The following is a 15425-nucleotide window of genomic DNA, read 5'->3' as shown; positions in this document are numbered from 1 at the left end:
AGAGAGAGAGAGAGAGAGAGAGAGCTTGAGGAAGTTTCTAGACTTGAGGGCGATGTGCACTGATGTCATGCAAATATCTAGGGAATAGCATTCCAGATAGAGGCAATGTAAAGATAAAGGCCCGGAGACAGGTGCAATCTTGGTGTGCTATGGGAGGTGGAGACAGTATAGTAAGACATGCCGCTCACTGTCAAGAAGTTGGAGGAGAAGGAGGTATATTTATGTTTATATATCAGGTACCTCAGGAGATAAAAAGAAGGAAAGAATGAGGGTCAGTCCAGCTTCTGGGAGGAAGTTTATGTCACGAAAGACTTGAGAAAGCAGGCAGTGCCTGATAACCGAGGGAGACAGTGGCTTGGGTATGCATCTGGGAAAGCTTTCCAGAGTATCGAAAGCTAAAGAATCAGCAGGGGCGGGGAGGAAAGGTGGAGGGTCCCACCTGCAGTAGCAGCTCCAGGCAGCCACAGAGTCTGTGGAGCTCAGCGCTGGTATCTGTCACTGGCCCCTGTCCATCCTCATATCCCTGGAGGATGGCAGAGATGGCATCTGTGAGGAGGACGGTAGAGAGCAGACATCAGGGAGCCAGGCCTATGAAGGAAATGCTCTCCAGACCCCTCCTGTCTCCTGCAACTCAGCCCCACAAAAATCTCACAGGGCACACTCACTTTTCAGGTTCCTGCTGATCCTGAGGATGGTCCCCTCGTCGGCCATGGAGACTTGGAAGTGATGGGATTCCCTGGGATTCTCTGGGGTCAGTTGCTCATTTTCCTTACGTACAGATGGGATGAGGGTCTAGACTTGAGAGAGAATGAGAGCATACCAAGGTCACACAATGAGCTAACTGGTGGAATGAAGCACAATTCTTTCTTCCTTCTTTTCTTTTCTTTCTTCCTTTCTTTAAATAGTTTACTGAGTATACTGCAAGGAATCCCAGTTATTTTTTCTTTCCTCTCTGTCTCTGTCTTTCCCACTCATCTCCCTCTCCCTCTGTCTCTCCCTCTCCTCTCCCTCTCCCTCTCCCTCTGTCTCTGTCTCTCCCTCTGTCTCTTTCTCTGTCTCTCTGTGTGTCTCTGTCTCTGTCTCTTTCCCTCTGAGACAGGGTTTCTCTGTGTAGCCCTGGCTGTCCTTGAACTTGTTCTGTAGACCAGGCTAGCCTCTGCCTATTGAGTGCTGGCATTAAAGGCATGCTCCACTACCACCCAGCTGCCAGTTATGTCTTGAAGACCGATGTATAAAGATGTGAATGTGGCCTCCACTTATTGAGTCATTGCTGGTGTTGGTCATCCTGGCCATTGCTAACATCTTTGTCTCATTCAATCTCCTTAGTAGCCTCCAGAGCGTAGTGTTACACACTGTGACTGGGCACAGAGAAGGTAAATCTCAGTCCAGTATCACAGAGCTGTAAGCTGAACTCAGATTTCCTTATATGGCGAACAGAATGCCTGCGCCATGGGGACACCCAGCTGGGGAACTGTCACCTCCTTTCCCCTTGGCTAGCCCCTGAGCCTAGGCAGAGTGTCATTGCCTTGGGACCCACATTCATCCTTTCCAGGGCCCCAGCTGAGTGGAAAATGTATGTTCCCTGGGAAAGCACGCAGAAGTAGACAGAGGTGCAGCATTGGGATTGAGCTAATATTGGGTGTGGGGAGCAGGGTGCCTGGTTTGAACCTTACCACACTCTCTTGCAGAACTCTACTTCTGTCTTCCAAGGGTCCTGGGACTCAGAGAGGGATACTGTTGCCCTTGAAGGATGATGAGCTTAGGCTGAGATCCCGGCATCAAAGCCAGGCTAGGTGTCCAGCCTCCCAGGCAGGAGTGATGGAGTTGTGGGTGGGGTAGCTGTCCTCTGGCAGTAGATCATGGGGGAAGGAAAGGAAAAAGAAGAAAAGAAAGGCTAGGACAGCAGCGTATGGAGCCCAGGACCGGGAGTCAGAAGGCAAAGGTCCCATCTTAGACAGGTCACCCTTTCTTAGGCTTCACTTTCCTCATCTCTAGATCAAGGATTAGACAGAAGTTCTCTACAGACCTTTCCTCAGAGTTCCTTTACCCTATCCCCAAGCCCAGGGACTCCCGTGCTCACCTGAGAAAAGTCTGTTTGGTTGGGGTGTGGGTAGGAGGATCCTGTAGCCTGAGTATGTCCCTTGTGACTGTGGGCTCTGCACAGTCTTTCCCAGCTCTTCCGCCTGGGGAGTGACTCAGGCCCAGCCTGGAGGGGGCTGGGCCAATCCTGGCCAGGGAGAAGTAGAAGAGAAAGATCAGGGCACTGAGGCAGAATGGGTGGCTCCCTCAAGCTCATTTGGCTTAAGGCCAGTTGGTGGCCAAACACAACACCGGTAGGGGCTTTCTTTCCCGGGCACCTGCTCCTGTCTTTCTGTCTTGATGCCACTAGATGGCGGAAGGGGGCTGACTGAAGCGCTAGTGGCTAGTTTTCTCGAGTTGCCTCTTCTGTCACTGGACTGAAAAGTGACACAGGTGGGGAGAGAGGGCAAATCACTACCAAGTATCTTTCTCCCTCCTCTTACCCCAGCCTGCTGCAGGATCCGTCAGTGTTGGGGTGCCTTCCTTTCAGCACTGGTACCCACTTCCTGGGAATGGAAACGGCAGGTGGGCTGCTCGGTTTAGGGTGACCTCTCTCACTGACCTCGCTCAGCTTCCTGGTGCTGGGGTCATCCTTTTTCTAGGCCAGGCTGGCATGGGGGTTGGTCCTAGTGACTTGAAACCAAGGGTTAGGGACTTCCAGAACTACTTTTGCGAGCTCGAGGAACTCTACCTGTAAGCAGGGCGCAGAGCGATCCTCCAAACCTGCTGCTCTCTGCTCCACGTCCCGCCCTTCTTCCCGATCTATACCCCCGGACCCCCTCGTCCTCTGTGCCATCGCCTCTGTCCCTTCAGATCCCTTCTTTGGTGTCAGTCTCTCAGTTGTTCACCAGTCACCGCGTCGCTCTCTTTCTCGCGTTCCCAGCTCAGCCTGTCCCGGCGATCCCGCCGCCGCCGCCGCCCCTCCCGCGTTCCCGCGCCCTCGGGTCCCCTCCCCACCTTCTGCCTCCAGCGTCCGTGTCGCCGCCCCTCGCCGGGCCCCCGCACTCCCACTGCCTGGCGGAGCGGTGGCGGAGGCGGAGGCAGACTCCGACGGGGCGGGCCGGGGGCGTCGCCCTTCTTCCCCACGTCGCAGACGCCTGGGGCCGAGAGGTCGCTGGGGCTGGGGGCGGGCCGGCTCGCGGGTAGTCCGCGTCCCCGCCCCGGGCCCGCCGGGTGCCGGGCCGGATGGGCTGCACCGTGAGCCTGGTGTGCTGCGAGGCGCTCGAGCCTCTGCCCTCCTGCGGCCCGCAGCCCCCCGGGACTCCGCCGGGCCCCGCGCGGCCCGAGCGCTCTGAGCCCGGGGGTGCGGCGCCGGTCCAGAGGAGGCGGCTGCTGCTTCAGGTAGGGAGCTGCGGGCCGGGTACGAGCAGCGGGCACCGCAGAGCCCGGTCCATCTGGGACAGTAAGGAGTCTGGGAAGGTGTAGGTAGGAGAGTGGGAGGGCCCTGCAGCCAGTTCCGTGGAGGTCACACCTGGGCCTCTGGTGTCCTTGAAGGGCAAATACCTGTGAGACGTTGGTGGCAGCTCTGTGATCCACCGCTACCGAAAATGAAGCAGGGGGGATTATAAGCCAAGGCCAGCTTAGTGAGATCGTTTCTCAAACAAACTAAAACCAGCCAAAACCCTAAACTCAAACTCCCCCAAACACCAAAGCCAGTAAGATAAAAAAAGCCAAAACAAGCAAGGAGAGAGAGGAAAGAGCAAGTGGCGGAGAGAGGGAGGCAACAGCAGGCTGTTAGTGAGAATTTGGAACCACCCAAGGGTGCTGCTGGGGAGAGGAGAGAGAAAGTTTAATATCCTTCTAGCTTGGGGTGGGAGGCAGAGAGGTGGCTGTCTTGGTGTTTTCTACCAGGAGGGAGGAACTGTCAGAGCCAGGAGGGCCCACAGTAGGGTCTGAGGAGGTGGGTGGGTCCGCTAGAGTTCCCCTTTCACCTCCCTCCTATTCTTTTCTGGATGAGTCTTGGAACCTAGATGCTGAAAAGAGACCAGGAGCAAAAATAGAGATGACCAGGGAAGTGGGCTGGCTAAACACCCCAGGCTTTGCATAGGCTCTGTATTTTCCTGGAGAGAGAGAGAGAAAGAAAGAAAGAAAGAAAGAAAGAAAGAAAGAAAGAAAGAAAGAAAGAAAAAGATGTTTTATATCAGCAGGGACTGGCTAGCTCTGTCCAGCCCCCTGCAGAACCCTAGTCTCCCTCTCCATTGGGACAGGGGGAGCAGCCTCATGGGATGGTGTGCCCACTTGGTTCTGGGTGAGACTGGGGCCCTTCAGTTCTTTCTCCACTGGAGGCCAGCAGAGTTAGTGTTCACTCCCAGTTCATCCTGTAGCCTCATCCCGGCACCTCAGTATGGACAGAGGTGGGCCGATGTGGCAATGTGTACTTATGTGCATGTTTTTGTGAATGTGTCAAGTGCCCAAGACACCCCTCTGCACCACTCGACTGGCTGTCCCTCTAGGGCACAGATGATATTGCATGTTTGTGGTTATATGCCATAGGCACAAGCACAGGGTTGGGAACTTGTAAATGAAATGCCCTATCCTGCAAGGTAGTAGGCAGTGACTGGTCACGATGAAGGATAGATCTGGGGATGGAATTGTCATCTGTGTTCCAAAGTGGCTGGTGTCCTAGCTGGATTCTCATGGACTCGGGGGAGCCTGGAAGTAAGAATTGGCTACCCCAATTTCTGGTGATGGGCACAGAATTGGGGTGGCATGGTAAAACTCTTAGAGTTCCGGTCCCTCCAGAATCATTAGGATATCCTCCCCAAACCCCACCCCTCTCGCTCCTCTATCTTGCAAGAAGTCCAGGGTTGATGAGGAGACAGTAGCCTTCCCTATCCCAAATCCTGGGTTAGAGGGTGAGTCTGAAATGCTCGCTGGGGTTTGGGGATTCAAGTAGAGAACCCTGGGAGGCATCTCAGACTCCACTGTATCTTGATGTACCTACCTCCTGCTTGGCAGAGCTCTCCAGGCTGACCCTCCACTTCCCTGTTTTATTCTGCTGCTCTTCAGACACGGCCCCAACCCTTCTTTGGTCTCTCTGTGGGCTCAGGACTCTTACTCCCTCCCATTCTCTCCGCAGCCAGCCTTGACATGGAGGATGGGGAGGGAATGCCCATTGGTCATGTGAGGGAGGGCAGGGATAAATAATTGGGGCTGCGACCTGAGAAAGGAATCAGGGGCACTGAAAGTGGGTGAGTCAGGGGAGGAGGAGGGGGAGGGATTTGTATGTGCCCTGTGTGACAGCGACAGGGACAGGGATGTTTGTATTCAGGGACAAGTGTCTGTCTGCATTCGGATGAGCTGGTTTTCCAGGGGCCTCTTGGGAGAGCTTGCTGTGACTCATTCCCTCCCTTATCTGCATGGATAAGGCTCCATCTCTGCCATGTGTCCAGGTCCTGGCTCCAGCAGGGGCTGCTGGGCTGGCAGCTCTCTTGCTTACCCAGGACCCTATTCACAGACAACTCTCAGGAGACCATACAGCCCAGGAAAGAGCAGCCTCTGCCTCTCACCGGAGCCCTTGCTGGAGGAGGTGTGATACTCACGTTCTTGTTCTGGATAAACATCTCTCGGGCTCTCACCCTCCCAGGAACCCAGCTCAGAAGCTACCAGGCATCTGGGCTGGCAGCCAGGGCCCTCCTACTGCCACAGACACGTGCCAGCCGCCATTCCTGCCTAGCCCATCCCGTGGGCCAACTTCTTGCCCTGAGGCCGGCTGGGCTCATATCCCTGACTCCCTTTACAGCCCTGCTGTTCTCCTACTCAGGACGCCCCCTTTGCCCACTGTGGTACCCCTATCTCCTATGCAGTCTGCTGAGGTGCCCCTGCTTCTCACCCCTACCCACTCTGTCTCTACAGCCATCACTAAACTGGCAGGCCTGAATCTGAGACCTGCCCCTCCTCCTTGTTTGGAGGGTGATGCCTCCTCCAGCTTTGCACTATCCGAGCTTGGATTCTACACCCTCAGTCAGCTTTTTTTTTTTTTAAATATTAATTAAAAATTTTATTTATTTATTTATTTATTTATTTATTTATTTATTATGTGTGTGTTGTGTGCACACGCCATGGTACTTGCATGGAAGTCAGAGGACAGCCTGTGGGAGTCACTTCTCTCCTTCTACCATGTGGGTCCTTAGGATCAAACTCACAGCATCAAGCTTGACAGCAGGTGCCTTTACCTGCTGAGCCATGTCATGGCCCTCAGCTGGCTTCTTTGGCCCTCACAGTTTGTACATGCTGAGCCCTCCCGAGGCTCCTGTGGGGGCCTGAAGAGGAAGGAGGGTGGGGATTGGCATTCCTCCTGAGTGTTCCCGCCAAGCTCCTCTGACCTGGGCGCCAAAGGGCCTGGCGGGCATCTCTAGGTGCCAGCCTCGCCTCCTCACTCTGTGCCATATCCAAAGACAAGTGGGTGCTTGTCTGATGGTGGTGGGAGCAGAAGGAAGAGGCTTCAGGATGATTCCTCCTCCTCCTCCTCCCTCCTAAAGCCACCCTTTGGGGCTGCTTCTCTGGCCTCGGCTTCTTCTAGCCTGGAGTCCCTGAAGTTTAGCAGACCCTATTGTCACATCCTACAGCACAGACAGAAGTCCTGTGTCTAACTCAGCTCTCACTCCCGTGCGTTGGGTTACCTCCTTTTCTTCTTCTAGTTTGCTAGAATTCGAGAGCTCCAGAGCTGAAGTTCATGGGTCTGAACCCAAGGCAGCCCCAGCCAAACATTCTCCCAGTGAGAATGTGCTGAAAGCTATGGGTGCTGTTGTAGGGAGGAGCGTACACATGCCCACACGGCTGCTACATGCACAGTGTCATGCATCTCTCTGAACTCACCCTGGCTCTGCTCTCCTGCTTTGTGGTTCACAAATGAACACCCCAAGGCTCAGAGAAGGGAAGTGTCCCTCCTGATGTCACACTTCAAGTGAATGTCAGAACTACTAGTGTACTCCATTGTCCTGGCCCAGAAGGATGAGGCTTTTGTCCCCCAAATGCAACTTTTGCCTTTTCTAGAGTCTGCCCGCAACATGGGGGCCCAGTTGTTCCTTTGCTCCATGTTGATTCTTAGTTTTGAGCAAGTGGCATCAGGTGAGGAGCTGGGTGACAAAGCAGAAATCAGACAGCACTTGCTCTTGCCCCGGGGGACTGTCCACTGGGTGGGAGAGGACTGTGAAGGAGGACTTGAACAAATGCTCCTTCTCTGGTAACAGTGCTTAGTGGGGGTGAGGGGTGGGTGTGGGGCAGGCCAGCCCCACAGTCATGTGATGACTGTAGAGTGACTGGCAGAGGAAGGACATGGTGCCTGGAGCAGAGGTAGGGGAGAGACAAGGTCTAGCAGAATGAGTACCATGCTCAAAGGTCCCGGGATGGAGGGTGTTGGGGACTTCCTACGGAAGTTTAGAGACTTTCTGTGGTTGCTCTGGCTCCCCATGAGCCACTTTTCTGGGCAATGGTTGTGGTATGAGAGGGGTAGAGACCAAGGCAGGAGCCTGGGCAGACAATGAGGCCTTCTGGGAAGGAGAGGGCAGTAAATCTGAGGTTGGATAGGAGGTAGAGTGAGGTAGGAGAGTGGCTCCTCTCTTACAAACATGGTGATTTATGAGGCCCAGCACATTCTGTGGCTCAGAGTATTTCAAAGAAGCGTGTACAGGCACCCTAGTGACACTTCTGTGTTCCACATGCAGAGTTAAGGAACAGAGCCTTTGGTATGCTTATGATCTCAAACGTTCAGAGGGCTGAGGCAGGAGGATTGTGAGTGAAGGGACAGATTGAGCTATATAGTGAAGCTCTGTCTCAAAAAGGTGTGGGGGGGCAGCATATAGCTTGGTCATAGAGTACTTGCCTAGATATAGAAGGCCCTGGGATTGATCACCAGTTGGGGGAAGCGGAGGAAGAGAAGTTTTCCAGCCCAGCACTCCAAGGCTTTCCCTTCTCCCACCTACCACTCATTGATTCCCCCTCAAAGGGATGTTCACCATCTTGCCTTATGACAGAACACTCTGACCTGGTGAAGGATTTCTTATGAATGGGAACAAAGTGTGGATTTTTGTGCCTCTTATGATCTACACTCTGGCTGTGAATTTTATCCTTATTCTTGTTCATGGTTATACATTGCTCCATCTCCTGGCTGGGTGCTATTCCACTCTGTGAAGACTGATCTCTTCTCTAATGGCAAGCATCAGGAACTCTTGTGACTGACTTCCATGTGACTATGTTCACACGTGGCTTCTGGGGATTGTCTGCTGTGTAGATGTATGCTTCCATGTTGATGGCTGTAAGAAAACTCAGCAAGGGTCAGGAGGCTCTTTCTATAAATGAAGCATGCCGGGTATTTTGACAGCAGCATCGGTAGTATCCTGAGGAGGGAGAAGAGGCTCCCTGGCACCCTAGTGTTCTGCCCTATGCCAGTCCTGTGTACGTCTCTGTGGCCTCAGTGAGGGACTTGGGAGGGAGAGGGAGAAAGGGAGCTAGAGAATGACACTCCAGCGGGGTAGGTGGCACTCAGCTGACTACCTCCTCCTCCTCGGTTTTATGTTCTATCTGGGGGCAGGCCCAGTCCCTGGCAGGGACAGGAGGGTATGTTATGAGGCTGCTGGGAGGGCCCCATTCCTTCTCTCTTTCCAGATGGGCGGGAAGCCAGCTATTGCCTCCTTGCTTGCTGTATGAACTTGCCAATGTCCCCTGGCAGAGTGTGGTGCCAAGGGCAGGCAAGCTAAGGCAGCCCTCAGGGGAACAGAGGAGAGCAGAGGTTTCCATCTACTAAGGAGGTAGCTGGTACCCAGAGTCCTCCCCCCTTTTAATAGTCCAGCTCTGATTTCCAGTTTACTGTTTCCAGAGACCCAAGACCCGATGCTTCTGACCAGCCTGAACAACCCCAGTGTCCAGAGGCCTATCCCAGGACAGTAAAATAGAGAAGCCCCACTTCTGTGTTACCTGTGTATCTGCCCTGTGTGCGCACACACACACACACATACAAGTTGGAACGCATGCATGAATGTGGAGGCCAAAGGCTGGTATCAGGTTGTCTTCCTTGATTAGTCACCTTATTTTCTGAAACAGGATCTCTCACTGAATCCAAAGCTCATTGATTTGTGTAGTCTAGCTGGCCAATGAGCTCCGGGATCCTCCCATCTCTACCTACTCCTTCCGAAGTATTGGGGCTTAAGGAAGCATGCCATCCATGCCAGACTCTGTGTGGTTTCTGAGGATCTGAGCTCAAGTCCTTATGGGTATATGGCACACACTTTATCACCTGAGCCGTCCCCTCAGCCCCAATTCCATGTTCTTTTCTTTTCAGAAACAGGAGGAGAGTTAGTGGGGCATTCTGGGAATGTCTATTCAAAAGACTGTTTCCCTAGTAAGTCAATAAGCAAGGGTCTCATGCCAAGGCTAAGTTTCAGGGAACTCAGGGTCCCAGGAACTTAACAAAAGTTTTTATAGCATACAGATGCTCAGTGGATGTCGTGACGTGTGGTGAGATGGGTTAAGGCAGAGCATCCTGTGGGAGAAGAGGGGACCAAATGGAAATCCATACCCATGTGGACAGGATCGGGAAGGGCTGGCTTGCTACCTACCCAGTGGAGCTCTTTGATCTCCTGCTCAAACTTGGGCTCCTCCTGGCTTGAGCTCCTTTGGGTGCATGTGTGAAGCTAGAAGCCAATGTTTGACCAGTGGAGTCAGTGTCAGGTGTGGTTGAAGGTCAACAGAAGCACATGCAGGGTTGGATGAAGTCAGCCGATAGGACTCCGCCAGGTTAGAAACCAGTGAGGCGGGAGGTGTGATTTGGCAACCAGCTGGAGCTGGCAATGGGATGGGTGGCAGTCACGGGAGAGCAGGTGTCTCCTGGCTTCAGCGTAAACCTTTGCCCATGTTCAGCTGCATCCTTTTCAGAAGCTTCCACATGCCCATATCCACTCCCATGACACCCTCCTCATCTTGCCATAGCTGGAGCCAGAAGGGTTGGGAATGGCCTGGAGGAGCCACAGATCTTGGAGTCTTCAGAAGCGATTGATGTCCCATGCTCTGTGGGCTATTGTATGGGTGTCATGTTGGTTTGGCATACAGAGAGAGCCTCCTGCTTCTCTTGTGTCTGCTCACTTTAAGCCTCTATCCTTCTCTCACCTTTCTGTGTCTTCTTTATTTTATTTTATTTTATTTTCTATTCTTGTTTGTTTTTTCGAGACAGGGTTTCTCTGTGTAGCCCTGGCTGTCCTGGAACTCACTCTGTAGACCAGGCTGGCCTTGAACTCAGAAATCCACCTGCCTCTGCCTCCCAAGTGCTGGGATTAAAGGCGTGCACCACCATCGCCCGGCTCTGTGTCTTCTTTAAATGTCCACTCTTTTATTGTTTTTTTTTCCCCTTTCTTTTCTTTTCTTTTTTTTCAAGACAGGGTTTCTCTGTGTAGCCCCGGCTGTCCTGGAACTCACTCTGTAAACCAGGCTGGCCTCGAACTCAGAAATCCGACTACCTCTGCCTCCCAAGTGCTGGGATTAAAGGTGTGTGCCACCACCGCCCAGCTTAAATGTCCACTCTTTATCCTCCAGTAGCTTGATTCCTCTCTCTCACAACCCCCCCCCTTTCAAGCACTGTGTGCGTTTACATTGCTTTACTGAGAGTCCTAGTCAATTTCTGCTGGAGGAATAGAACTTCTGAAGTGGGTATCTTTTCTTTCATTTTTTTAAAAACTTGTTTTTATTTTTTTGAGATAGGTCTTACAATGTAACTCTGACTAGCTTGGAACTTGTTATGTAGACCAGGAAGGCCTTGAACTCACAGGAATCTGCCTACCCCTGCTTCCTGGGTGCTGTGATTAAACACATACACCACCATGTCCAGCTGATTGTTAAAATTTTAATTGCCATAGTTCATCCTAATATTGGGGTTTGGGGGACATTTAGAATGGTGTTTTTAGGAGATAACTTAGTTGATAAAGTGCTTACATGGCAAGCATAATAACTTGAATTTAAATCACTAGTACCCAGGTAAAAAGCCAGGCATGGTGGGTGTATCTGTCTGTAATCCTAGTTCAGGGGAGGCTGAGACAGGAGGATCATGGATGCTCATTGGCTGGCTAGTCTTGCTGAATGGATGGACTCCACCATTAGTGAGAGACCCTGTCTCAAAGAATAAGGTGGGGGGCTGGTGAGACGGCTCAGTGAGTAAGAGTCCTTGCTACCTACGCATGAGGATCTGAGTTCAGATTCCAGCATTTATATAAAAACTAGGGCAAAGACCCATACACACTAAAACCCCAGTGTCACAGGGAACAGAGACAAGAGAATTGAAGAGGCTTGCTGGCCCCTAGCTTAGCTCCAGGATCAGTGAGAAATCTTATGTCAAAGAAACAAGATGGAGAATGGCAGGGCAAGACACTGAGCATCCTCCTCTGACCTCTCTGAGGATACCTGCACACGCATGCGCACACGCCATACCTGCACACGCATGCGCAGACGCCACAGACACGAAACACTGGCGTTGGCTTCTGGCCTCCACATGTATGGTCACTCCCTACTACGTACACACACACACACAGAATTTAAACGTTTTGTTTGTTATCACTGTGTGACTACACCTGCAATGGAAATCCGAGGACAGCGTCTCGGGGTCAGCTCTTGCCTTTCATGCTCACACGGATCCAGATACCCAGCTCAGGATCATTAGGTTTGCAGGCTTTTACTTGTTGAACCCTCGTGCCTGCCCACAAACTACATTTGCTTTTATTATTATTTTTAAAGATGATTTTATTTTATATGTGTTGAGTGTTTTGCTTTCATATTTGTAGGTGAGCCATATGTGTGCTCGGTGCCTGTGGAGGCCAAAACAGGGTATTAGATCTTCCAGAACTGGAGTTACAGATAGTCGTGAGGCACCATGGAGGTGATAGGAACCGAACCGCTAGTCTTTAATTTTCTTTTTACTTTTTTTTTTTTTAAAAGACAGCCTCTAATATAGCTCAGATTGTCTTTGAACTCACTATAGAGCTGAGAATGACCTTAAACTTCAAAGTGCTGGTATTTCTGGCACTTATACCACCAGGCATAATTCTATGTGGTGCTAGGGATATACCCAGGATTTTATGCGTGCTAGGGAAGCCCTATTGCGTTCCATCCCCAGCCAAGAATTACATTTTCTTTATCCATTCTTCTATCAGTGGGCATCTAAGTTGTTTTTTTTTTTTTTTTCCCCAAGATAGGGTTTCTCTGTATAGCCTTGGCTGTCCTGGAACTCACTCTGTAGACCAGGCTGGCCTCGAACTCAGAAATCCGCCTGCCTGCCTCTGCCTCCCAAGTGCTGGGATTAAAGGTGTGTGCCACCACTGCCAGGCCTAGATTGGTTTTTATATATGGGTATTTTCCTGCATGTCTGCCTGTGCATCAATTATGTCCCTGGTGCCCACAGGGGCTAGAAGAGGGCACTGGATCCCCTAGGACTGGAGTTCTGCATGGCTGCGAGTCACCATGTGGGTGCTTGGAATCAGATCCAGGTCCTATGTAATTTAGCTGGAGTCAACACTGCTGCCTGTGTGTCTCTGTGACGTGTGAATGTGGATCCCAGGAGTAGCTGATCTCAGCTGTAGCTGAGTCAGATGGATGCGCTGTTGTCAGTGTTTTGAGAAAGCTCCATACTGACGTCCGGAGGGGTGTATAGAAGTTGCCTCTTGTCTGCATCCTAATATGTTGTTTTGATGAGTGTCATTCTGACTGGAATGAGACAAAAGTCCAATTCAGTTGTCATTTTTTAAATGTATTTGCTTATTTTTAGTTTATGTGTACAGATACTTTGACATGTCCGCATCACATGTGTGCGGAGCCTGCGGAGGCCAGAGGAGGGCATAGGATTCTCTGGATCTGGAGTTACCAGGTGGCTGTGAGGCTCCCTGTGGGTGCTGGGAGCTGGGTTTTTATCTCTTCTGAAGGAGCAGCCTGTGCTTGTAACCAGAGATCCATCACTCCAGCTCCTTAATGCACTTTGTTGTTGAGAGAGGGTTTCTCTGTGTAGCCTTGGCTACTCTGCAACTTGAGAGGTAGACCAGGCTGGCTTCGAACTCAGAAAGCATCCTGTCTCTGCCTCCCAAGTGCTGGAATTAAAGGTTCGTGTTACCACTTCTGGCTCCCTGATGTAGTTTTAATTTGCATTTCTCTGACAGCTAGTGAGCTTGGACATTTTCCCCAGTGTTTGTGTTTGATTTTTTTTTTTTTTGAGAATTGTCTGTTTATTTCATTAGCCTATTTGTTAATTGGGTTATTAGGTTATTTCTTTATTGTGTGTGGTGTATGTATGTGTTGTACCCACACATGTGTGAGGGCGTGCTTGTGTATGCAGAGGCCAGAGAGCAACATCAGATGACTTCCTTAATAATTTTCAATCTTTTTGTTTTTGTTTTTGTTTTTTGTTTTGTTTTGTTTTTGAGACAGGGTTTCTCTGTATAGCCCTGGCTGTCCTGGAACTCATTCTGTAGACTAGGCTGGCCTCGAACTCAGAAATCCGCCAATCTTTGTTTTTATTTAACAGATTTTTCCAGGCTTTTTTGTGTGTATGTTGTATATGTGCCTGTTCATGCCTGCTTGTATGTAGGCATGTAAGTGTGTGTGTGGAAGTATGTGTGTGTGCCCAAAGTTGATGTTGTTAATCGCCCCGGATTTCTCTTCCAGCACATTGATCCTGTCTCTGCCTTGTGAGGCTGGAATTATAGTTGGGTTGCCACTCTCACTGAGAGTTTTATGTGGGTTCCAGGGACCCGACTGAGCCACTAATACTTTGGGTATTAGTCTTCTGTCTGAAACAAGGCTAACAAGGGTTTCCTCCCACTCTGAAGGCCATGGCTCCTGGTTATTTGTTTTCTTTACTGTGCAGAGAGTTTCTTATTCCCATTTGTCAGTTGTTGGAACTATCCATGATGTGACTGGAGCCCTGCTCAAGCGTTCTTGTCTGCACCTGTATCTTGAAGTGTTTTCAAGATCTACAAGTAGTTTTGATCTACAGATGTAGACTTGCAGGACTTTTTTTTTTTAAAGATTTATTTATGTATTTTATGTATATGGATACTTTGTCTGCATGTACATCTGCACTCCAGAAGACAGCATCAGATAGACACTGTCATGTGGGTGCTGAGAATTGAACTCAGGACCTCTGGAAGAACAGTGAGTGCTCTTAACCACTGAGCCATCTCTCCAACCCCCGAGTTTCAGGATTTTCATTTGCTCTATTGGGATTTGTCTCTTCACTTAGTAAACCCTTTCCTTGGCTGGAACTCTCCTTTCCTAGGAGACCCCCTCCGGAGTTAGCAGCCAACTCCAGGGTTAACGGCATTTAGTCCATTCATGGGGTAGTATCTCACTGAAGCTCACCCTCCAACCAGATGTGCTGTCATCTGGGTCCAGATCTGTCCTGCCTGAGGTTGTCTGGGAAGCCCTCAGAGAGGAGGTTACAATTCGAATAGGGTTATTAGAGACAAGTAGGTGTTCACTGATCCAGAGGGCAGACATGGGCCTTTCAGTAAGACTCAGTCAGAGCTTAGGGAAAGAGGGGGAGAAGAAGGGTTAGAAGGTGAAGAGATGGCCTGCATAGGAAGGGGCATGAAAGCCGGGTGGTGGTGGCAGTGCACGCCTTTCATCCCAGCACTTGGGAGGCAGAGGCAGGCAGATTTCTGAGTTCGAGATTTCTGGTCTGCAGAGTGAGTTCCAGGATAACCAGGGCTACACAGAGAGACCCTGTCTCGAAAACAAAACAACAACAAACAAACAAACAAAAAAGGGAAGGGGTTTGAATGCAGAGATAAAGGCTTTGTGAGATGCCTGTGAGCTGTGAAGAGGCCTTGGAAGTAGGGGCTCTACATTTTAATCTGTTCCTGGCACAGGGTAGAGGATTCATGGAGGGTAGGGCATGGGGTGTTTGGAACTTGTTGGCCAGTCTTTCTCATGTAGCGGGCCCACATAGGAGTTTGCATGTTGTGTGTGTTTAGGGGTGGGATGCGTGTCCGTCAGCAGTTCCTCCTCCCTTAGTGAACTTCTAGGAAGCTGCCCATTCATCCTCGCCTTTGACTTCACTTCTATTAGGACACCCACACCCCGACTCCAAGAACTCGGGCCTAGTAGGATAGGTTGTTGAGCCAAGAACTCACCTCGCATGTCTGGCTCTCCACCTGTCCTTTTGGCTCTGTTCACCTGCTGCCCAGCCCAGGTGTCACTCCCAGGGGACAGGCCTGGCTTTGTTGGGACCCTGAGACCTTGGCCAGGCATGTGGGTCTTGCCCTTGCAGAGTTACAGGAAGGGAAATGACGAGCTGAGTAGGTATGGGGTGTCAGGACCTGGGTCTGTGGAAGTCCCAGGCTGGGCACTGCTTGCCTGGCTGGCCACGCCCCTGA

At 51.1% G+C, this 15425-nt stretch overlaps 2 protein-coding genes across 12 annotated transcripts in view; one reads left to right on the top strand and one right to left on the bottom strand.

Moving 5' to 3' along the window:
- Window positions 1–3291, bottom strand: part of Rufy4 (RUN and FYVE domain containing 4) — a 24277-nt gene extending 20986 nt beyond the window's left edge. The window contains exons 1-6 of one of the 6 annotated variants that reach the window (XM_031367919.1): window positions 2771–3286; window positions 2523–2585; window positions 2081–2227; window positions 1674–1846; window positions 666–797; window positions 440–546 (exon numbers count right to left, since the gene is read on the bottom strand). In XM_031367919.1, coding sequence (XP_031223779.1) covers window positions 440–546; window positions 666–711 — 153 coding nt within the window. In that variant the 5' untranslated portion in view covers window positions 712–797; window positions 1674–1846; window positions 2081–2227; window positions 2523–2585; window positions 2771–3286. Of the gene's footprint in view, window positions 1–439; window positions 547–665; window positions 798–1673; window positions 1847–2080; window positions 2228–2522 lie in introns of those variants that run through there. The other 5 variants (XM_031367917.1, XM_031367918.1, XM_031367920.1 and 2 more) reach the window with 5 other exon arrangements.
- Window positions 3165–15425, top strand: part of Tns1 (tensin 1) — a 218521-nt gene continuing 206260 nt past the window's right edge. For 3 of the 6 annotated variants that reach the window (XM_031367912.1, XM_031367906.1, XM_031367907.1), the window contains exon 1: window positions 3193–3420. In XM_031367912.1, coding sequence (XP_031223772.1) covers window positions 3265–3420 — 156 coding nt within the window. In that variant the 5' untranslated portion in view covers window positions 3193–3264. Of the gene's footprint in view, window positions 3421–15425 lie in introns of all 6 variants that reach the window. The other 3 variants (XM_031367908.1, XM_031367905.1, XM_031367910.1) reach the window with 2 other exon arrangements.

Source organism: Mastomys coucha, unplaced genomic scaffold (assembly GCF_008632895.1).
Source record: "Mastomys coucha isolate ucsf_1 unplaced genomic scaffold, UCSF_Mcou_1 pScaffold14, whole genome shotgun sequence".
In the NCBI taxonomy this organism is placed as follows: Eukaryota; Metazoa; Chordata; class Mammalia; order Rodentia; family Muridae; genus Mastomys; species Mastomys coucha.
The sequence above is the reverse complement of the archived record's forward strand: the minus strand, read 5'-3'. Positions and strand labels throughout refer to the sequence as shown.